Source organism: Balaenoptera musculus, chromosome 12 (assembly GCF_009873245.2).
Source record: "Balaenoptera musculus isolate JJ_BM4_2016_0621 chromosome 12, mBalMus1.pri.v3, whole genome shotgun sequence".
Lineage (NCBI taxonomy): Eukaryota > Metazoa > Chordata > Mammalia > Artiodactyla > Balaenopteridae > Balaenoptera > Balaenoptera musculus.
In genome coordinates, this window is record NC_045796.1 from 15262663 (window position 1) to 15281349 (window position 18687).

General features: G+C 41.9%; 1 protein-coding gene across 3 annotated transcripts in view; it reads left to right on the forward strand.

Annotated features, from left to right (window-relative positions):
• Window positions 1-10132, forward strand: part of RMND1 (required for meiotic nuclear division 1 homolog) — a 37788-nt gene extending 27656 nt beyond the window's left edge. For 2 of the 3 annotated variants that reach the window (XM_036871404.1, XM_036871405.1), the window contains 2 exons: window positions 8875-8991; window positions 9918-10132. In XM_036871404.1, coding sequence (XP_036727299.1) covers window positions 8875-8991; window positions 9918-9950 — 150 coding nt within the window. In that variant the 3' untranslated portion in view covers window positions 9951-10132. The remainder of the gene's footprint in view (window positions 1-8874; window positions 8992-9917) is intronic. The other variant, XM_036871407.1, reaches the window with a different exon arrangement.
• The last annotated feature ends 8555 nt before the right edge of the window (window positions 10133-18687 follow it).

Consider the following 18687-nt stretch of genomic DNA (forward strand, 5'->3'; position numbering starts at 1 on the left):
GAAGGAGGTAGCCGATGGAATGATGGAAGTGCGTGGAGGGCGTCATGGTGGAGGTAGACCACCCGGGAAAGAGAGCAGAGGACAAGAGGGACAGTAGTACCATGTGTGCGCATAGTTCTGTCACATTCAGTCACACGTGTGGATCCAGGTAACCACAAGATCTGGATGCAGAACTGTTCTGTCACCACAGAGATCTCCCTTGTGCTTGTCCCGTTATAGTCACACCCTTCCCTCCCCGACCATCCCTAACCGCTGGTAATGAGTAATCTATTCTCCAGCTCTATAATTTTGTCATTTGGGGAATGTTATATAAATAGAATCGTACAGGGTGTGACTTTAAAATGGGCTTTTTTCAATGAGTATAATACCCTTGAGAGCCATCCAAGTCATTGCCTGTATCAATCCCTGCCTTCCTGTGAGTTACTTAGCCATTTGGGGGGATTCCATTTTGATTTATCTGTATGGTTTTTGAGTATATCTCTTTGCATAGATATTTAGTGGTTGCTCTAAGTGTCACATTATACATACCTAGCTTATCACAATCCACTGGTTTCAACATTTTGCCAGATTAAACCAAGCGTGCAAACCTTACTTCTCTTTACATCCCTTTACTCCCCACTTTGAGAACTTCATCAGTGTTACAATTTTTGCTGCAACCACCAAACATAATTTAGAAAACTCAAGAGGAGACGGAAATCCTATTGTATTTACCCCCATTTTTATTCTTTTTGTTGTTCCTTTTTTTTTCAATGACGTTCCAAGATTTCTTCTTTTATTGTTTCTTTTCTGTTTCAAGAACATTCTTTAGCCATTCTTTCAGGGTAAGTTTGCAAAAGCATAGTCTCTTAGTTTTTCTTCATCTGAAAACATCTAGATTTCCCCTTTATTCCTGAAGGATTTTTTCACTAGGTAGAGGATTCCAAGTTGACAGTTCATTTCTTTCAATACCTACAAATTACTGTGTCACTTTTTTCTGGCCTCCATGATTTCCGAGGAGAAATCTACTATCTCTCTATGACGTGAGTGTCAGACCTTTAATTATACTCCAACAAGTCTTCGAGGTTCTCTTTATTTTTTTCCTAATCTTTTCAACAAATGGTGCTAGAACAATGGGATAGTCATAATGAACCCTATCCTTTACTCCACACCATTTCTAAATGAATCAGAGACCTTTTAAATATAAAAGCTAAAATTATAAAACGTCAGGAAGAAGATATAGGAAAAAGGCCTCATGACCTTGGGGAAGGCCAAGATTTGTTAGAAAAAAAAACAAAGCATGCACCTTGGGGAACGAATTTGATAAGTTGAACTTCATCGAAACTAAGACCACTGCTCTTTGAAAGACACTCTTAGGAATATGAAAAGGCAAATCACAGGCTGGGAGGAAATATTCTCAATATATAACCTGACAAAGGATTTGTCCAGAATAATCAAAGAACTCTTTCTACTCAAGGGGCTTCCCTGGTGGCACAGTGGTTAAGAATCTGCCTGTCAGTGCAGGGGACACGGGTTCGAGCCCTGGTCCAGGAAGATCCTACACGTCGCGGAGCAGCTAAGCCTGTGCACCACAACTACTGAGCCTGCTCTCTAGGCCCGCATGCCACAACTACTGAAGCCCGCATGCCTAGAGCCTGTGCTCCACAACAAGAGAAGCCACCGCAATGAGAAGCCCGCACACCGCAACGAAGAGTAGCCCCCACTCACCACAACTAGAGAAAGCCCACGTGCAGCAACGAAGACCCAACACAGCCAAAAATAAAATAAATAATAAAATAAATAACTTTTTTAAAAAAAGATCTATGCATTAAAAAAAAAGAACTCTTTCTACTCAAAAAGACAACCCAGTTTTTTAAATGGGCAAAAGATTTAAACTGATGTCTCACAAAATATGTGAACAGCCAAATGAACATGAGAAGATGTTCAACGTTATTATTTACCAGGGAAGTGCAAATTAAACCTGCAGTGCGCTGTTACTACGCACTCACTAGAATGACTGAAATTAAAAGGACTGACAATACCAAGTGCTGGGAAGGATATAGAGCAGATGGAAGTTTCATACATTACTTGTGGGAATATACATTGGTACAACCACTCTGCAAAAACAGCCCACAGTTCCTCAGAAATGTAATTGTTGTGTTACTATACAATCCAGCAGTTCCACTCCTGAGTATTTACTCAAGAGAAATGAAAACGTATGTCCTCACACTGATTTGTACCTGAATGTTCTTAGCAGCTTTAGTCATAATAGCCAAAAACTGGAAACAATCAAATGCCCATCAGTAGGTGAATGGATAAAGAAATTGTGGGATAGCCATACAGTGGAGTACCACTCAGCAATAAAAGCAGTGAACTACCCATCCATGCAACAACATGAATGAATATCAGGATCATTATGCTGAGTGAAAAAAATCTAGACACAAAAGAATACATGCTGTTATATTTATAGGAAATTCTAGAAAGGCTAATCTAATCTATAGTTACAGAAAATAGATCAGTGGTTCCCTAAGGCTTGGAGGTGGGGTGGTGGGTAGGGCAGTAGATTCCAAAGGGGCACAAGGGATCTTGGGGCCATGGAAACGCTGTGGTGTTACTTACATGGGTGTCTATCTGTGAAGTCTTCAAATTGTATACTTAGAATGGAAGTAAATTATGCCTCAAGGAAAACTTGAAAATAAACCTTTTGTGAGAATTCTTTAATGACATTAAACAAAAGCATCAACCTTGATGAGCAGCCGTATTTACTAGGGACAAATTTGAAAGTGCTCAAGAGTTATGGCTTTTGGCTGTCTCCCCTTTTTCTCTTGGAATGAAGACGTTTGGTGGAACCACGATCGTTGGGATGAAGTATAAAGATTATTGCCACCAAGCAGATGCAGACCTCTCCTGATGACCAGCCTGTTGTGCTGAGTTAAGTCAGTAACAGTGGCTGAGCAACAACCAAGGTAAACCGGCTGCCTGGGAAGTGTGCGCTCAAGCATCCTCCCCCGCTGCCCCCACCCCCCATCCTGTGTCCTTCCTCAAATCACGGCATCCTTTGATGCCCATGGTGTCCTTCACACGTCCCTCGTGGACAAGAGTACAGGAAAAGAGAACAGAATCACTGAAGTCACCAACGATGAAGGTGGTTTGAGCAGGAAATATCCTGAGTGTGTGGTCCAGAGGGGGAGAAGTGTAAAGATAGGAACATGAACCCTGCATTCAGCGTGAAAGCCACAGCTGAAGATGAGGAATGTCAAAACTGGATCGATCGTGAATACTGACACGCAGTGAAGTAATCAGCTAGCTGGACAAGCGTCACAGTGCCAAGTAGGAAGGGGGAGCCTGGAGAAAGTGCCTCTGCGTCTTCCCTTTGCTCAAGCAGAGGGAGGGGATGTGCCAGGAGGGCACTTGGGGTTCGCTGGGGACAGTGCTTCTCTGAGCGGAGAGGCTCCCTCAGTGCCCAGTGGGGGGAAATTGATCGCACCCCAGGGAGCAGGTGGACCAGGTCCCCTCAGTCCCCAAACTGGAAGAGCCCCGGAACAGGTCAGTTCCGTGGTATTTTTCAAAAAAATCTTAGGTGAGTTCTGTGTAACTATAATGCTGCTGACTTGTGAATCCTTAACTGAGTACCTGGAATAATGTGTACATCGCACTTAATCAGTGCTGTAAAACAAGTGGAAAATAATTCAGGTAGTGTTCTGAAGAATAAAAATAAAGGTCTGTTTAAATTGGGCGCCACCTGCCCGTGTGCTTCTGGAGTGCTTTGTGCGCACTCCTGGGGGCGGCAGGTCACGCACCGCATCGTACTGCTGTGGTGGCACCGCGGATTCAGTGCCTTGAGAGAAGCCTCTTCTCACCTTCTCGGTGTAGCCTCACAAGGCAGGGAGAGCGCGCCCACTGTGGTGTCTCTGCCTCTCCTTATAAGGATGTTAATTTAGACCTCCTCTAAACCTAATCACCCCCAAAGGCCTTATCTCCAGATACCGTCACATTGGGCGTTAGGACTTCAACATGAGTTTTGGGGGAACACAAACATTCCATCCATATCACCAGCAGTCCCTGGAAATCCACTTTAAATTTTCTTTAGGAGCTAAAATTTGTTTCATTTAAATTGTTTTTATAAATTACATATTTCTTCCACATCCTTATTGCAACCTGTGTAGGAACTGGGGCAAGGTGGCTAAAAGTAGAAGTAGCAGGTATTCAGAGGGGAAAAGGGGATTTATATGAAATTGGAGCTGCACTCGTGAGATTCCCCCTCTCCTTCCTTAAAACACAGCAGCGAAAGTGATAGAAGCTGCTTGAGTACACTCCCCTCTGGAACACAGGCTTCGTGAAATCAGAGGGCAGGGTCGTCTTCTTCCTGCTCCCTTCCCACTTCTTGGCAAAGGCCTCACGTAGAATATGTGCTCCATAAATATTTGTAGAATTAATCAGTGATTAAGAGTTCAAAATGAAACTCACTGTATTCTCCCAGAAAATGCAGTTGAACCTTCTCTATTTCTGTCTCAGCTAATAGCACGACCACCTGGTCAGTCAAGCAGCAACTTCAAACTCACCGTGGTTTCCTCTTTCTCCTTCATCTTCCACATGCAGTCAGAGCATCCTTTCGTTTTCTCCTAAGTGTCATGCATTCATTGCCAGATATTTATTGAAAGTCTCTACGACAGGCCCTGGGCTGGTGAGACAGGGAGGGATTCCACACTGGCCCGCCTTCCGCGCCCTGACTGCTGATGTGCATCTCCCACCCCCGTTCACCCTAATATCTTCTTCTTTGTCTCCCAGCCTCTAGGCTGGGCCCTGTAGCCAGAAGGCAGAGACATATCTGTCTTATTCACCATTTCATCTCCTCTGCCCAGCACAGTATAGTGAATATTGAACAAATATTTTAAGAGTGGACAAAGGACTCCCTTACCTGCAGAAGAAAGTTCCAACGTTATCGTGCTATGTATTCATTTCTACTGCTGCTGCAACAAATTACCACAGACTGACTTAACACAGATGTATTATTTTACAGTTCCGTAGGTCCGAAGTCTGACCTGGGAGTCATTGAGCCAAAATCAAGGTGTTGGCAGGGCTGCGTACCGCTCCGGAGGCTCTGGGTGGGAGCCGTTTCCTTGGCTGTTCCAGCTCCGAGGGGCCACCCACTGCCCTTGGCTTGGAGCCCCCTCTTCCATCTCGCATCGCTGAGCTCTTCTGCCTGCCATTCCCACTTTTAAGGACCCTTGTGATTGCACTGGGCCCACCCAGATAATCTAGGATTGTCTCCTTATCTAAAGATCGGCTGACTTAACAACCTTAATTCCTGTACAATCTTAAGTGTCCTTTGCTGTGTAATATTCGTGGGTCCCAAGGATTAGAATGTAAATATCTGGGGGACCATTACTCTGCCTACCACCTATGGTCTATAGTGCCTCTCACAATTCAGTACTAACTTACCTTTTTAACCTTATCTCCAAGCACTTCCAAGTTTTTCACTATCTAGCTGTACTTGCCTCCATGCTGTTTCCTCTACTAGAAATACTGTCCCCCTGGCGCCCCACCTTTTCTTCCTGGCACCTGCCTATTTAGATCCTACTTCACACTTACCACCTCTGTGACCCTGTCCCCGTTTTCTCCTGCTCCATCATCTGTGTGCGTGAAACACATCTGATTCTGTAACCAAAGGACATAGGAAGCATGTGTTAGTTGGGGCTCCCTTGCTTGCACACAACAGAAAGACAATTGGAATGACCTTACTTATCCCCGTGTACTGGCTCACGGGGCTGAGAAACAGGGAGCAGGTGTGAAACAGGGAATGTCTGTTGCACAGACCCAGACGGGTCATCAGGACTGTTTCTTGCCTCAGCATCCTCCGTACCAATTTGGCCTCATCCTTTCCTTCTTGGTGGCATTCTCTCTGCGCTGGGGAGAAAGGGGTGTGGGAAGGGGGAATATCCAAGCGACATTTTACTCTGCCTGGCAGCTTCAAAGGACTGGGCCATGTGTCCGTGCTTTGACCAGCCATGTGATGAGGCAACTGGGCCTCACAGTTGGCCAAGCCTGGGTCTTGTGCTGACCCCGTCTCCCCCTTGGGCTTTTCGGGGGAGGGGAGAGGGGTTGGTGTCAGGCGGGTAGTGATACTAAGATTGGCAGCATCACGTGGTTGGAAACAGGGAAGAGTAACTCTCCAAAACAAGGGGGCAGGAGGGGAGGGTGCCGGGCAGGTAGCAGGTGGCTATGAGGCAGAATGAGGTAAGTTCTAAATGAGGGAAACAACGAGGTGCTGTGGGAGTGCTGAGTGAGGAGCAGGAGGTCAGGAAGGGTCACAGAGACCTCGCCTTCAGGCTTGAAGAGGGCGCCACCCACCGAAGAGTGATTGGACTAAACCATCTGGGGTCGTTTCATGTTATCCAGAAGGCAGTAGCAAGATGTTGGAAGCTTCTGAGCAGGGGAGTGAAAGGATCCATCCTGTTTAGGAAGAGAACTCTGGTGGTCCATGCAAACAAAACCCAGAAACCCCCCAGCCCATCACCACCACCAAAACAGCCAAACAGACCAGTTTGAAGAGGTGACAAATAGTTGATGAAAGCCTACTAGGTGTATTAAGAAATGCTAAGGAGAGGATAGACTCGACTCCATACAGCAAGGACAACTGAAGTGCCAGGGATCCAGGAGTGCAGGATAGAGATCAAAGGTTTCTACGCTGGGTGCCCGAGAAGACCATGTGACCTGCTTTGAGCTAGGGACCCAAGAAGAGGGATAGACTTGAACAGGATGTCAACTGTAGTTTGAGAAATGCTAAATTTAAGGTGCTGGCAGGAAAATAGTAAAAAGATGTTTTATAGGCAGTTAGAAATTTGGGCAGAGGAGAAATCAGGATTAAGCAGTTAATACTTGGGACTTACCAAAAAACAGTTTAAATCAGTCTTTCTCAAAATGTGGAATACATACACTTACTTGTACAAGAGATGAACTTAGGTAACACATGGACCCTGAAATAACATGTAAGCATTGAAGCAAGTAACACTTCTGTTCAGAGTTGAGGAGAAATGCTTAGCTTGGCTTTAGTGGCTCTTGACTGGCCCTCTAATGTATAATCTACCACTTTCCCAGGCACCAGGCTCAGCTTTGTGTATCCAACACCATTTCACATCATACTGGTTTTCCATTTTGGCAATGTAGTTTCCTTTTAAAATAAACATTTCTAAGGTGTTTTTTGTGGGTTTTTTTTTTTTTTGGTTGCACCAGATCTTAGTTGCAGCTCACAGGCTCCTTAGTTGTGGCTTGTCGGCTCCTTGGTTGTGGCACGCAAACTCTTCATTGCAGCATGCATGTGGGGATCTAGTTCCCTGACCAGGGATCAAACCTGGGCCCCCTGCATTGGGAGCACAGAGTCTTAACTACTGTGCCACCAGGGAAGTCCCCATTTCTAAGTCTTTTTGACTTTAAATCCAGTTGGCACATGTATATCACAGAAGCAGTGATGGTGGGATGGAAATGACTGAAGTTCAGGAAGCGCCTACACAAACCAGATGGGCAGGATCGTGCAGAGAGAGTGCAGAGCTAGAGGACGGGAGGGACAAGATCAGGACTCTGGAAAGTGTCATCCACAGGCCAGGGGAGGCCCGAGAAGACTCAGAAAAAGAGTGATGGTCGGAGGCAGAACTTAGTCCCTAGGGGAGAAAAAGCCAAAGGAAGTGTGCATTTCAAGGTGTTGTCAAATGCTTGAGTTAACTGAGGTTTCAGAATCTAACCAAGAAAGGGTGTTACTGTTTAGGAGACATCTGGAAGTTTCGGGGGAGTAGAGGTAGTATCTACAATCTCTAAGGGCTAAGGAATAAGTTGGTGGTGAGGAAGTGGAGAAAGAAAATGTCTGTTCTTTAGTCAAAGTTGAAAGAAAATGTAAAAGAGGGTTGGGTCAGCATTTTGAAGAGAGAAGCAAGCTTAAGGCTGAGCATGTTTATAGACCAAGATCAAGCAGCCAATAGAAATGGGAAGTCGAAGAAAGGGAGCAAAGAGGCGCTGTTCTAAACATTTATACAAATTGGTGACTACGGGGTTACGTGAAGTCTGGAAACGTGGGCAAATACGTATTATGAGTGTGGTTCCACGTGTTCGCTCTCAGTAATGCTCTGTGCAAAATGATAGTAAATATGGTGCACTAGCACATTTCAGTCAGTCCCCAAACGTGCATCTGTGATTTGTTTCGGATTTCCACTGACCATACCTGCACTCAGCATACGTACCCCAGAAGTTATCAAGGGGAATCCAAAAACTGTTTTTAAAAATGTTTCCAGACTGTAATTTCCAAAAGAGAGATACAGAGAGATTAAGGAAGTATAACTTGCCAGTGGTCACATTCAAGTCTTAACTTCAAAGATTCTGTTTTCTATGAACCCCCTCAACCAGCTTGTGGGGCATCAGAACGCGGAACCAGTTAAGCATTAAAAGCAGTGCCATCTAGTGGCGAGTGTGCAGCAGGTCAAGTTTTGTGTTTGGGGGGCTTGGAACAGCTCTAGTAGAAGGTAATCATTGTTTGTCATCTTAAGGCCATGCTAGAAGAATCATATTTCAGGTTTGCCTTTATTAACTGCTGAAAATCCAAGGGCAGCAACAAAAAACTAGGAATCAAAAACTTTATTTTTAGATCTTCCATCAAAATCTTCTAAGAGCTTCAGTACGCAAAGTATTTCTTGCAGTCAGATCTGTGCATTACAGAATGCCTCCAGGTGGATTCACCGGAAGGAGACAAGTAGCGCTGGCAGGTTGCCTTAGGGGAGGGCTGAGGAGCAAGAATTGAAGGGGTGACTTTTCACTGCACACCTATTTCAAACTTAGAATTCTGAAGCATGCGACTGTTATCTTAAGTGAATGTTTAAGTATACAGGCTACTCTGAGATGTTTCTAATGCAGGTCATGAATGAAAAGCTTCAGCACTGCATGGCGCTGACGGATCTGATGCGGAATCACCTGACCGAGAAGAGGACGCTCCGCCTGGAATGGATGATCGTCATCCTTATCACCATAGAGGTAGGTAACGTTTATGAAAGTAACTTGACGGAAAGTAATAGCAGGAAAGAGCATGACTTTGTTCTAAATGTTAAGTCTGTTTGGAAGTGAGGCAGGTTTCAAGTGACTGTGGTAATATTTTGAAAATGCATTAAGTATGATTCTTGGAAAAGTTCCACATTTTTATTTATTTTATTTGGCCATGCTGCGCAGCTTGCGGGATCCCAGTTCCCTGACCAGGGATTGAACCCAGGCCATGGCAGTGAAAGTGCCAAATCCTAACCACTTGACCACCAGGGAATTCCCTCCACGTTTTTTTTAAATTATTTACTCTTTTTTTATTTATTTTATTTATGTATTTATTAAATAAATTTATTTATTTTTGGCTGCAGTGGGTCTTAGTCGCACACAGGCCTTTCTCTAGTTGCGACAAGCAGGGGCTCCTCTTCGTTGTGGTGCACAGGCTTCTCATTGCGGTGGCTTCTCTTGTTGCGGAGCACTGGCTCTAACTGCGAGGGCTTCAGTAGTTGTGGCGCGTGGGCTCAGTAGTTGTGGCTTGTGGGCTCTAGAGCGCAGGCTCAGTAGTTGTGGTGCACAGGCTTATTTGCTCTGCAGCATGTGGGATCTTCCCGGACCAGGGCTCGAACCCATGTCCCCTGCATTGGCAGGTGGATTCTTAACCACTGCGCTACCTGGGAAGTCCCTCCCTCCACATTTTTAAAGATGGCATTTAGAGAAAGTTCTGGCTGTAAATGTATAATGTTCAGCCCAACACCAAGCACCTGTGCCTCAGATCTGCAGCTTGCCCTGTAATGCCCTGTAATAACAAAAAAGTTATTCTTACTTCGGGAGCATTTTTCATTAATCACGACCTTAGAAAAGTCATTTTAGTTTGTACCAGTGATTTGCCATGAAATTATTAATACTTCTCACTTTTTATTTGTAAGGTAATGTTTGAGCTGGGACGAGTATTTTTCTGATTAAGTGACGACCAAAGGAAAAGTGTCATTGCAAGATATATTGAAGTTCTACAATCAAAAATAAATGCTCACCTGTTGAGATTAACAGGTATTTAATTTTTTTAATCAAGAAATTGTCACAGTGATCTTTTTCAGTTTCTAAATGTATTGCTGCTTGAATAAAAACTATGAAGAATCTGGCATTTGGGTCTATAACACTGACAGTTTGAAAGGATAATGTTCATTTTATATTTTAAAGAACTTTGGATAATCTGGGCATCTGGGGAATTTGGGCATTGCTCCTAACCTTTCCCCAGGGAATCCCAAGCTTGGCCCTAAGAAAACCATACAGGAACTCCAAAGTGTTGAAATTTATAAAATAAGTAGGCTTTAATGGCAAAAACGAACTTTGTATACCTATTTTTAGGTGGCATAATTTGAGTCTGACTGCTCACTGGCACTTTCATTAATCAATACTTTCCATCCTTTCACTACCAAGTTGGTCAAAATATTCCTCCCACAGAGGAATTTTTTTTCAAGTTTCTCACATACTTAGGGAAAATTTAAAAATACCAAGTACAAAGAATTTAACATCTATGTGCTTACCATCTTGAATTGATAATTAACTTTTTAAAAACAAAGTCCTTTTTATCTTCATTTGCCTTATTTTTACACATATCCCCCCCCCACTACCCTCTCCCCATCACAATGAATTTTTCATAAGTTACATACATATCCAGAGTATTACTGTTCTAAATTGGGACACTGTCAGTCACTTTATAGCTTGTTTAACTGCTATATGGTATACTCCCAAGAGAATACACATTTATCTGTACCCTCACTGATGACATTCATGTATATATTTGCTGGAATAGTGTGAGGGTGCCCATCCTGGTGTCTTTCAGTGCACCGCCAGAGTTCTTCTTGAGTACCGGTCTTCTATCTCAGGTACCTATACCAAGGACTATGCAACATGTGGGCATAGATAGTTTAAGAATTGCTTTCTAGGGACTTCCCTGGTGGCGCAGTGGTTGAGAATCTGCCTACTAATGCAGGGAACACGGGTTCGAGCCCTGGTCTGGGAAGATCCCACATGCCGCGGAGCGGCTGGGCCCGTGAGCCACAACTACTGAGCCTGCGCGTCTGGAGCCTGTGCCCCGCAACGGGAGGGGCCGCGATAGTGAAAGGCCCGCGCACCGCGATGAAGAGCGGTCCCCGCACCGCGACGAAGAGTGGCCCCCACTTGCCGCAACTAGAGAAAGCCCTCGCACGAACCGAAGACCCAGCACAGCCAAAAATAATAAATAAATAAATAAATAAATAAATAAAGTAGCTATAAAATTAAAAAAAAAAAAAAAAAAAAAAAAAAAAAAGAAATTGTCACAGTGATCTTTTTCAGTTTCTAAATGTATTGCTGCTTGAATAAAAACTATGAAGAATCTGGCATTTGGGTCTATAACACTGACAGTTTGAAAGGATAATGTTCATTTTATATTTTAAAGAACTTTGGATAATCTGGGCATCTGGGGAATTTGGGCATTGCTCCTAACCTTTCCCCAGGGAATCCCAAGCTTGGCCCTAAGAAAACCATACAGGAACTCCAAAGTGTTGAAATTTATAAAATAAGTAGGCTTTAATGGCAAAAACGAACTTTGTATACCTATTTTTAGGTGGCATAATTTGAGTCTGACTGCTCACTGGCACTTTCATTAATCAATACTTTCCATCCTTTCACTACCAAGTTGGTCAAAATATTCCTCCCACAGAGGAATTTTTTTTCAAGTTTCTCACATACTTAGGGAAAATTTAAAAATACCAAGTACAAAGAATTTAACATCTATGTGCTTACCATCTTGAATTGATAATTAACTTTTTAAAAACAAAGTCCTTTTTATCTTCATTTGCCTTATTTTTACACATATCCCCCCCCCACTACCCTCTCCCCATCACAATGAATTTTTCATAAGTTACATACATATCCAGAGTATTACTGTTCTAAATTGGGACACTGTCAGTCACTTTATAGCTTGTTTAACTGCTATATGGTATACTCCCAAGAGAATACACATTTATCTGTACCCTCACTGATGACATTCATGTATATATTTGCTGGAATAGTGTGAGGGTGCCCATCCTGGTGTCTTTCAGTGCACCGCCAGAGTTCTTCTTGAGTACCGGTCTTCTATCTCAGGTACCTATACCAAGGACTATGCAACATGTGGGCATAGATAGTTTAAGAATTGCTTTCTAGGGACTTCCCTGGTGGCGCAGTGATTAAGAATCCGCTTGCCAGTGCAGGGGACACGGGTTCGAGCCCTGGTCCGGGAAAATCCCACATGCCGTGGAGCAACTAAGCTCGAGCACCGCAACTACTGAGCCTGCACTTTAGAGCCCATGAGCCACAACTACTGAGCCCGTGTGTTGCAACTACTGAAGCCCACGCACCTAGAGCCTGTGCTCCGCAACAAGAGAAGCCACCGCAATGAGAAGCCTGCGCACTGCAATGAAGAGTAGCCCCCGTTCGCCGCAACTAGAGAAAGCCCGCGCGCGGCAACAAACACCCAACGCAGCCAAGAAATAAATTTTTTTAAAAAGAAAACTCATTTCTACCTTAAAAAAAAAAGCTTTCTAGATCCTCAAGTTCCACATCAGCACTTTCATAAAATCACTGTGCCTGCATTGTCACCTGTAAGCAGCGTATCAAGCCTGTTCTCCTTTCCCATTTTCCCATCTCACAATGTACAGAAGGCATCTCACCCATCTTCAATTTTAGTTTGGTCCACTACATTTTAAAACCTTTAAATATATTTAACCTGCATTTTAAAATCTCTAGAAAGCCAAAGGACAATTTGAAATATTGGTCAACAGAGCCTTCTTTAATAAGAGGGGCCATTTCCAGTAAAATTTTACTCCAAGTATCAGTGTGTACAATTTTGTTTGGGTTAACTGTGTAATTATAAAATTTTAGTACAACAAAAAGAACATGAACATTTAGTGCTTTACGGTCATGGCAAATTAAAATTTAACATTTCAACTTATACACAAATATGTAACAAAGAACAAAAAGACAGTAAGACCTTCAAGCATAAAAATTTATTAGGATAACGTTTTGTGGGGGAAATGTAACAAATACAGTTTTCAAGAAGAAACAGGAAGGTAACACTTGAATCGCTTACTTATGTTTAAATGGATCACGGTGGACATCAACTCATTATTGTATTACATTCCACTAAGATATATTAAAGATATAAATTATTATTTATAACTTACTTTATTGTTTATATAATTTATAATATTTTAAAATATCAATACTTATGTCAAATTACATATTTTTTAAGTATTTAAGTTTAGGATAAAAGCTTCAACTTAAGTTATAGAAGAGAGTTTTTAAAATTATTATAGGTATAATACAAACATAAAAGTTTTTCAAGATCACAGCTTCTCTCAGAACAAAATGTCTAAGAGATTATACCAGAATATTGAGGAGAGCCTAAAAAGTGAAGTATATTCACCAGTGGCTACAGAAGCACTCAAAGTGGTACCAAATTTCTGTCACAAGAGTACAGTGGTTAAGACCAACCTGGATTTGAATCCTTACTCCACACCACTTAGTACTGGTATCATGCTGGGCAAGTCACAGAACCTCTCTGGGCCTGTTTCCTCATCTGTAAAATGGGTTTTATAGTAGCACTACCTCACAGGGTTGTTGTGAGGATTAATGGAATTAACATATGTGAAGTTATGAGTTAACTGTTAGTACAATCCATCTGCGTAAAAACCCATATATGATTCTGGGAGTAAATGAAGGCTGAATCAAATCCCCAGGATCCCCTTTGAATCCTTAGTTAAGAAACATGTCTGAGGGCTTCCCTGGTGGCGCAGCGATTAAGAATCCGCCTGCCAATGCAGGGGACACGGGTTCGATCCCTGGTCCGGAAAGATCCCACATGCCGCGGAGCAACTAAGCCCATGCGCCACAACTACTGAGCCTGTGCTCTAGAGCCCGCGAGCCACAACTATTGAGCCTGCGTGCCACAACTACTGAAGCCCACGCACCTAGAGCCCGTGCTCCGCAACAAGAGAAGCCACCGCAATGAGAAGCCCCCACTCGCCACAACCAGAGGAAAAGCCCACACGCAGCAACGAAGACCCAATGCAGCCAAAAATAAATTTTAAAAAAGTATATATATATATATATATATATATATATATATATATATATATAGCTAACATAAAAATATGGACCTGGGACTTCCCTGGTCATCCAGTGGTTCAGACTCCTTGCTCCCACTGCAGGGGGGCACGGGTTTGATCCCTGGCTGGGGAACTAAGATTCCTCGCAGCAGTGCAGCCAAAAAAAAGGGAAAGAAACAAATGAAAACGGACCAGAGTGCTTCTTAAACTCACTCAAATGAAGATTTACAGAGAACAACAAACTAGTATCACATAGCTCTCTGACGGTTCACTAGTGAACTCTGATGAACTGGAGTCCTCACGTTTCCTTCAAGCGGCCCTTTTAGACCCTGCGTTCCCGCACTGGGGGATTTTCTGGAGCAGCCAGGCTTTCAGCGTTAAGCTGGGGAAGGTCTCGGCAAAGCAGCCAGCTGTTATCTTCAGACCACATTTTTAGAAATTAATGATGTTTCAACAACCACCTTTTTCAAATCAGGACTGTGCTGGCAACTCTACAGATCTTTAATAAAACTAAAAACAGGAACCTCCCCTACCAATGATCAACTATCTTCACAAAGGAAAACAAGCTGATACACACACGGTTGTCATCAATTGGGGGAAGTAGTTTTCCCCTATATATTTCATCATTAATTTCACTTTCAAACATTAAAAACTAGTCACAATTCTATAAGCAAAATTTCAAACTCACTTTTTTTGTTTAACATTTCACAACTAACATCTTTAAAAATCCGTTGTGCTATTAATACATGTTACAACTTTTTATGACTCTTTCACTCAACTTAGCTGACTGAAAGCAGCCAGTCTCAAAAGACTACATATTATATGATTCCATTTATATAACATGCTAGAAAAGACCAAAAGAGTGACGGAGGAGAAATCACTGGCTGCCAGGGAGGAGGAGTGGGAGGAGGTTAGTATGCCGAAGGACACAGCACGAGGGAGTTTTCTGAAGTGACAGAACTGTCCTGTATCCTGACTGTGGTTACATAAATGTGCACCTATATTCAAGTTCACAGAACTGTACACCAAAAAAGTTAATTTTACTTTAAGATAACTCTAAAAATTTCTTTAAATAAGTGACTATTTTAAAAATATATTAATGATCCTGTCATTTACTGAGGCACTGTGCTAAGCGCCTTACATACACTTTTTTTATACTCACACAACCCTGTGAGATAAATATTATCCCTATTTGAACAAAACAAAAAAACTAAGGCTCAGAGGTTAAATAACATGCCCAAAGCCAAACAGCTTACGGGACAGAGTATGATTCCAACCCAGATCTGACTCCAAAGCCTGTATTCTTAACCACTGTAAATATATACTCCCTGCCCTCTACTCATAAACACCAACCTCTCTGTCTCTCCTAATGTCAGGAGGCTGTGAAGTGCTCTCACTCTATTCCTAACTTAATGCTCTACAGATAACGTGAAAATGTGCAGATTGACTCTGGAGCAGCACTGTCCAACAGAACTTTCTGTGGCAAGAGAAACGTTCAATATCTGTGTCGTCTAATATGGTAGCCTTTGGCCCCATGTGGCTACTGAAGCACGTGTGGCTAGTGTGACATTAACTTACATAGCCACATGTGGCTAGGAGCTACTGAACTGCACCAGCATAGTTCTAGAGAAATAATATACCAAGAGCATGCATGCCACAGAAGCAACGTTATCAAACTATGATGGCAACTTGCCAACAAGAAAACAATTCAAGGTAGGTGTATAATGAAGTAAAGCTGAGAAATGCACAACCCCAGACATGTCACAAAACCACATCTTATCCACTTACCCTTCAAGATTCAGTTCTAACACCAACTTCATTGTACCAGCACACCATTTTGCACATGTGTAGTGTAGAACAAACTGTGTATTATGTATATGATTGTGTTCTCCCCCACTGGACTGTGGGCATCTAAAGAACAGAGATAGGGATTAACACATACACCAGCTGCACCTACCTCCTATATCCAGAGGCTTTCTACAACAATAAACATTTTTTCATTCAGTTGTGGTGGGAGAAATTATCATCTTTGGTCCTTCAACTACAAATTCAATTCAGTTCTTCAAGTACTTGAGTACCAGCAGTATATATGAAAGTAAGTCCCTGTAAGGATCTTACAGGGGGATGGGAGATACAACATATATAAATAAACACCAAGAAAAGTAATTACATAAGTAAGTACAATCAGTGCTTTAAGGGCAGAATAGAACTGTCAGGTGTCCTGGTGGTAAGATAAACTAGAAAGCAGTCTAAGAAAAAAGCAGCCATTATCCAATTCTGTAACAGAAGTGTAAGACGATTTACTGTATCCCCACCTATTACTCAGAAAAGCCTAATGAATTAAAAAAAAAAAAAAAATCAAGGTAAGCCTTGGTGATTTATCCTGGCTTCACTCACACTACCAATGTCAGGGACTCCTCCCACTCCTTGTAGCAGTAAGCCAAAACTAGTCTTAGAACAAAGCCTTCTAGATCCAAAGTTTCCATGAAAAATTCACAGCAGAAAAACATAGTATAGTTTTCTTTACACGCACACCCTGATTATCTTTTAGTTGTAACATCTTCTTTTAGGTCCTGGAAATATGCTAATTGGAAGAGTTACACAGTACAATCTCAGGGTCAGTAATATAGGCAGCACATGGAGCTAACCGTAAAGTAATTAAAATTCATTTAATAAGTACATTTTCCGTTTCCTCTAAAAATCAGTTGGGACGGGGGTGCTGGTATGAGGAGTCTGCAAATTCATAAAGACATCAAGCATTATCCAGAGGCCAAATAAACTGACAGTATAACTACGATCATGTAAAAGAATACAAGCCGGAAGACTAGAAAACAAAAGTCCCATACTATAACTTCTTCAGAAAAGATTTTTTTTAAAAAATCAGCCAATTTTCTCATCTCTATCAGCACACAGATTATTATTTTCTCATGACAAAAAGTCAGAGAAAATCTGTTTCGTTTTCCTAGACTGAATAGGCTTGGCTAGTTAATTACCTAACTTCTTTGAGCCTGTCTTCTCAAATTTTAGAGGAAGGAGTGAGACTAAACGCCCTCAGAGAAAAAACTGACTTAATTAACTAAGATAATTACTTACAGATTGACTTCAGCAAGAATTCTGGTTCAATCCTAATTCATCCATAAACAGGAAAAATATAGAACTGTGGTAGTTATTAAAATGTCATAAATTCTTTGAGACTCTTCCCTTCAAGACATGGAGCTTAATTCCTCTCCCCTTGGCTGCAGGCTGGACTGAGTAACTTGCTTTTAACTAACAGCGTGTGGCGGACGGTGGTGTTTCCTCCTCGCTCTTGCTTGGATCGCTCGCTCTGGGGGAAGCCGACCACCACCATGTTGTGAGGACACTCAAGCAGCCCCAGGGAGAAGAACCGAGAACTACCGAGTACTAACCCGCTGGAGTGTGAGCCGCCCTGGAAGCAGATCCTCTAACTCAGTCAACATCTTGACATAAAAAACACCTCCTGAAAGATGCTGACCCAGAACTACCTAACTAAGCTACTTCCAGATTCCTGACCCACAGAAATTCAGAGATAAACAAATGTTCACTGTTTTAAACCACTTAAGTGTTGGGGTAATTTGTAACAGCAACTAATACTAAAAACTGAAATACCAGTTTTTTCAAACTGTGGACCTTGATCCATTTGTGATTTATGAAATCAATTTAAGGTACCACAATCAGCTAATTTCTTTTAAAAAATGAAACAAAAGATAGCAGAGTATATACCCATAATAACAAGTACTATTTCCTGAAAATTTTGTTTCAACTTTACATATATGTGTGTACCAGGTAGCATGTAATAAAATATATTTTTTTAAATCACAACAGAAAAAGTTTGAAACCCACATGCCTACGCTAATAGGTTTAAAACAAAAAAAAATTGCTAAAGTATAGGGAATCCTTGAAGGAATACAGTCTCAATAACAATCAACTATAAAATAAGCATTTCCTATAAACTTTTTAACAAAATACAAGACACACAAAATACATCTTTTCTGACTTATACGTTAAGCTTGCAAACACAGGTGTGGCATCTACCCTAGACTTAGAAATCTAGCATGTAAAAAAGCATGTCGTTCTCCCAATTTAAGAAATTACCCATAGGACATTCTTCAAAAAATTATGTAGTGAAAAAGCTTTGGGATGTACCCACATGTATTACTTCCTCTTACTATTACTTTCATCATCAGTGTTAAAGGAAATTCCATCTTCAACCTGAGCGCACACAAATTTTTGCCCCCACCCCCAAAAAAAACCCAAAAGTACAGTACTGTTAAATTGCTTTCTGCCCACTGTCCAAGTCTCCCTGGAACTATCCTCTTCAGAACACAAGCAAGTGCATATATCTCTGGTTGTACCTCAGCATAACATGTATCAAAACTTTCAGCAACACAAAACTCTGCAGAATATTTATGCATAACTTAACTTCTGATGAGTCCACTCGATTATTTGCTTGCACTGAGATTTTCTTTGAGGTAAAATGTGTGAAACTATTTTTGAAATCCCAATTTGCCGAATTTATTTTCAAAATGCAAAATAGATCAGTACA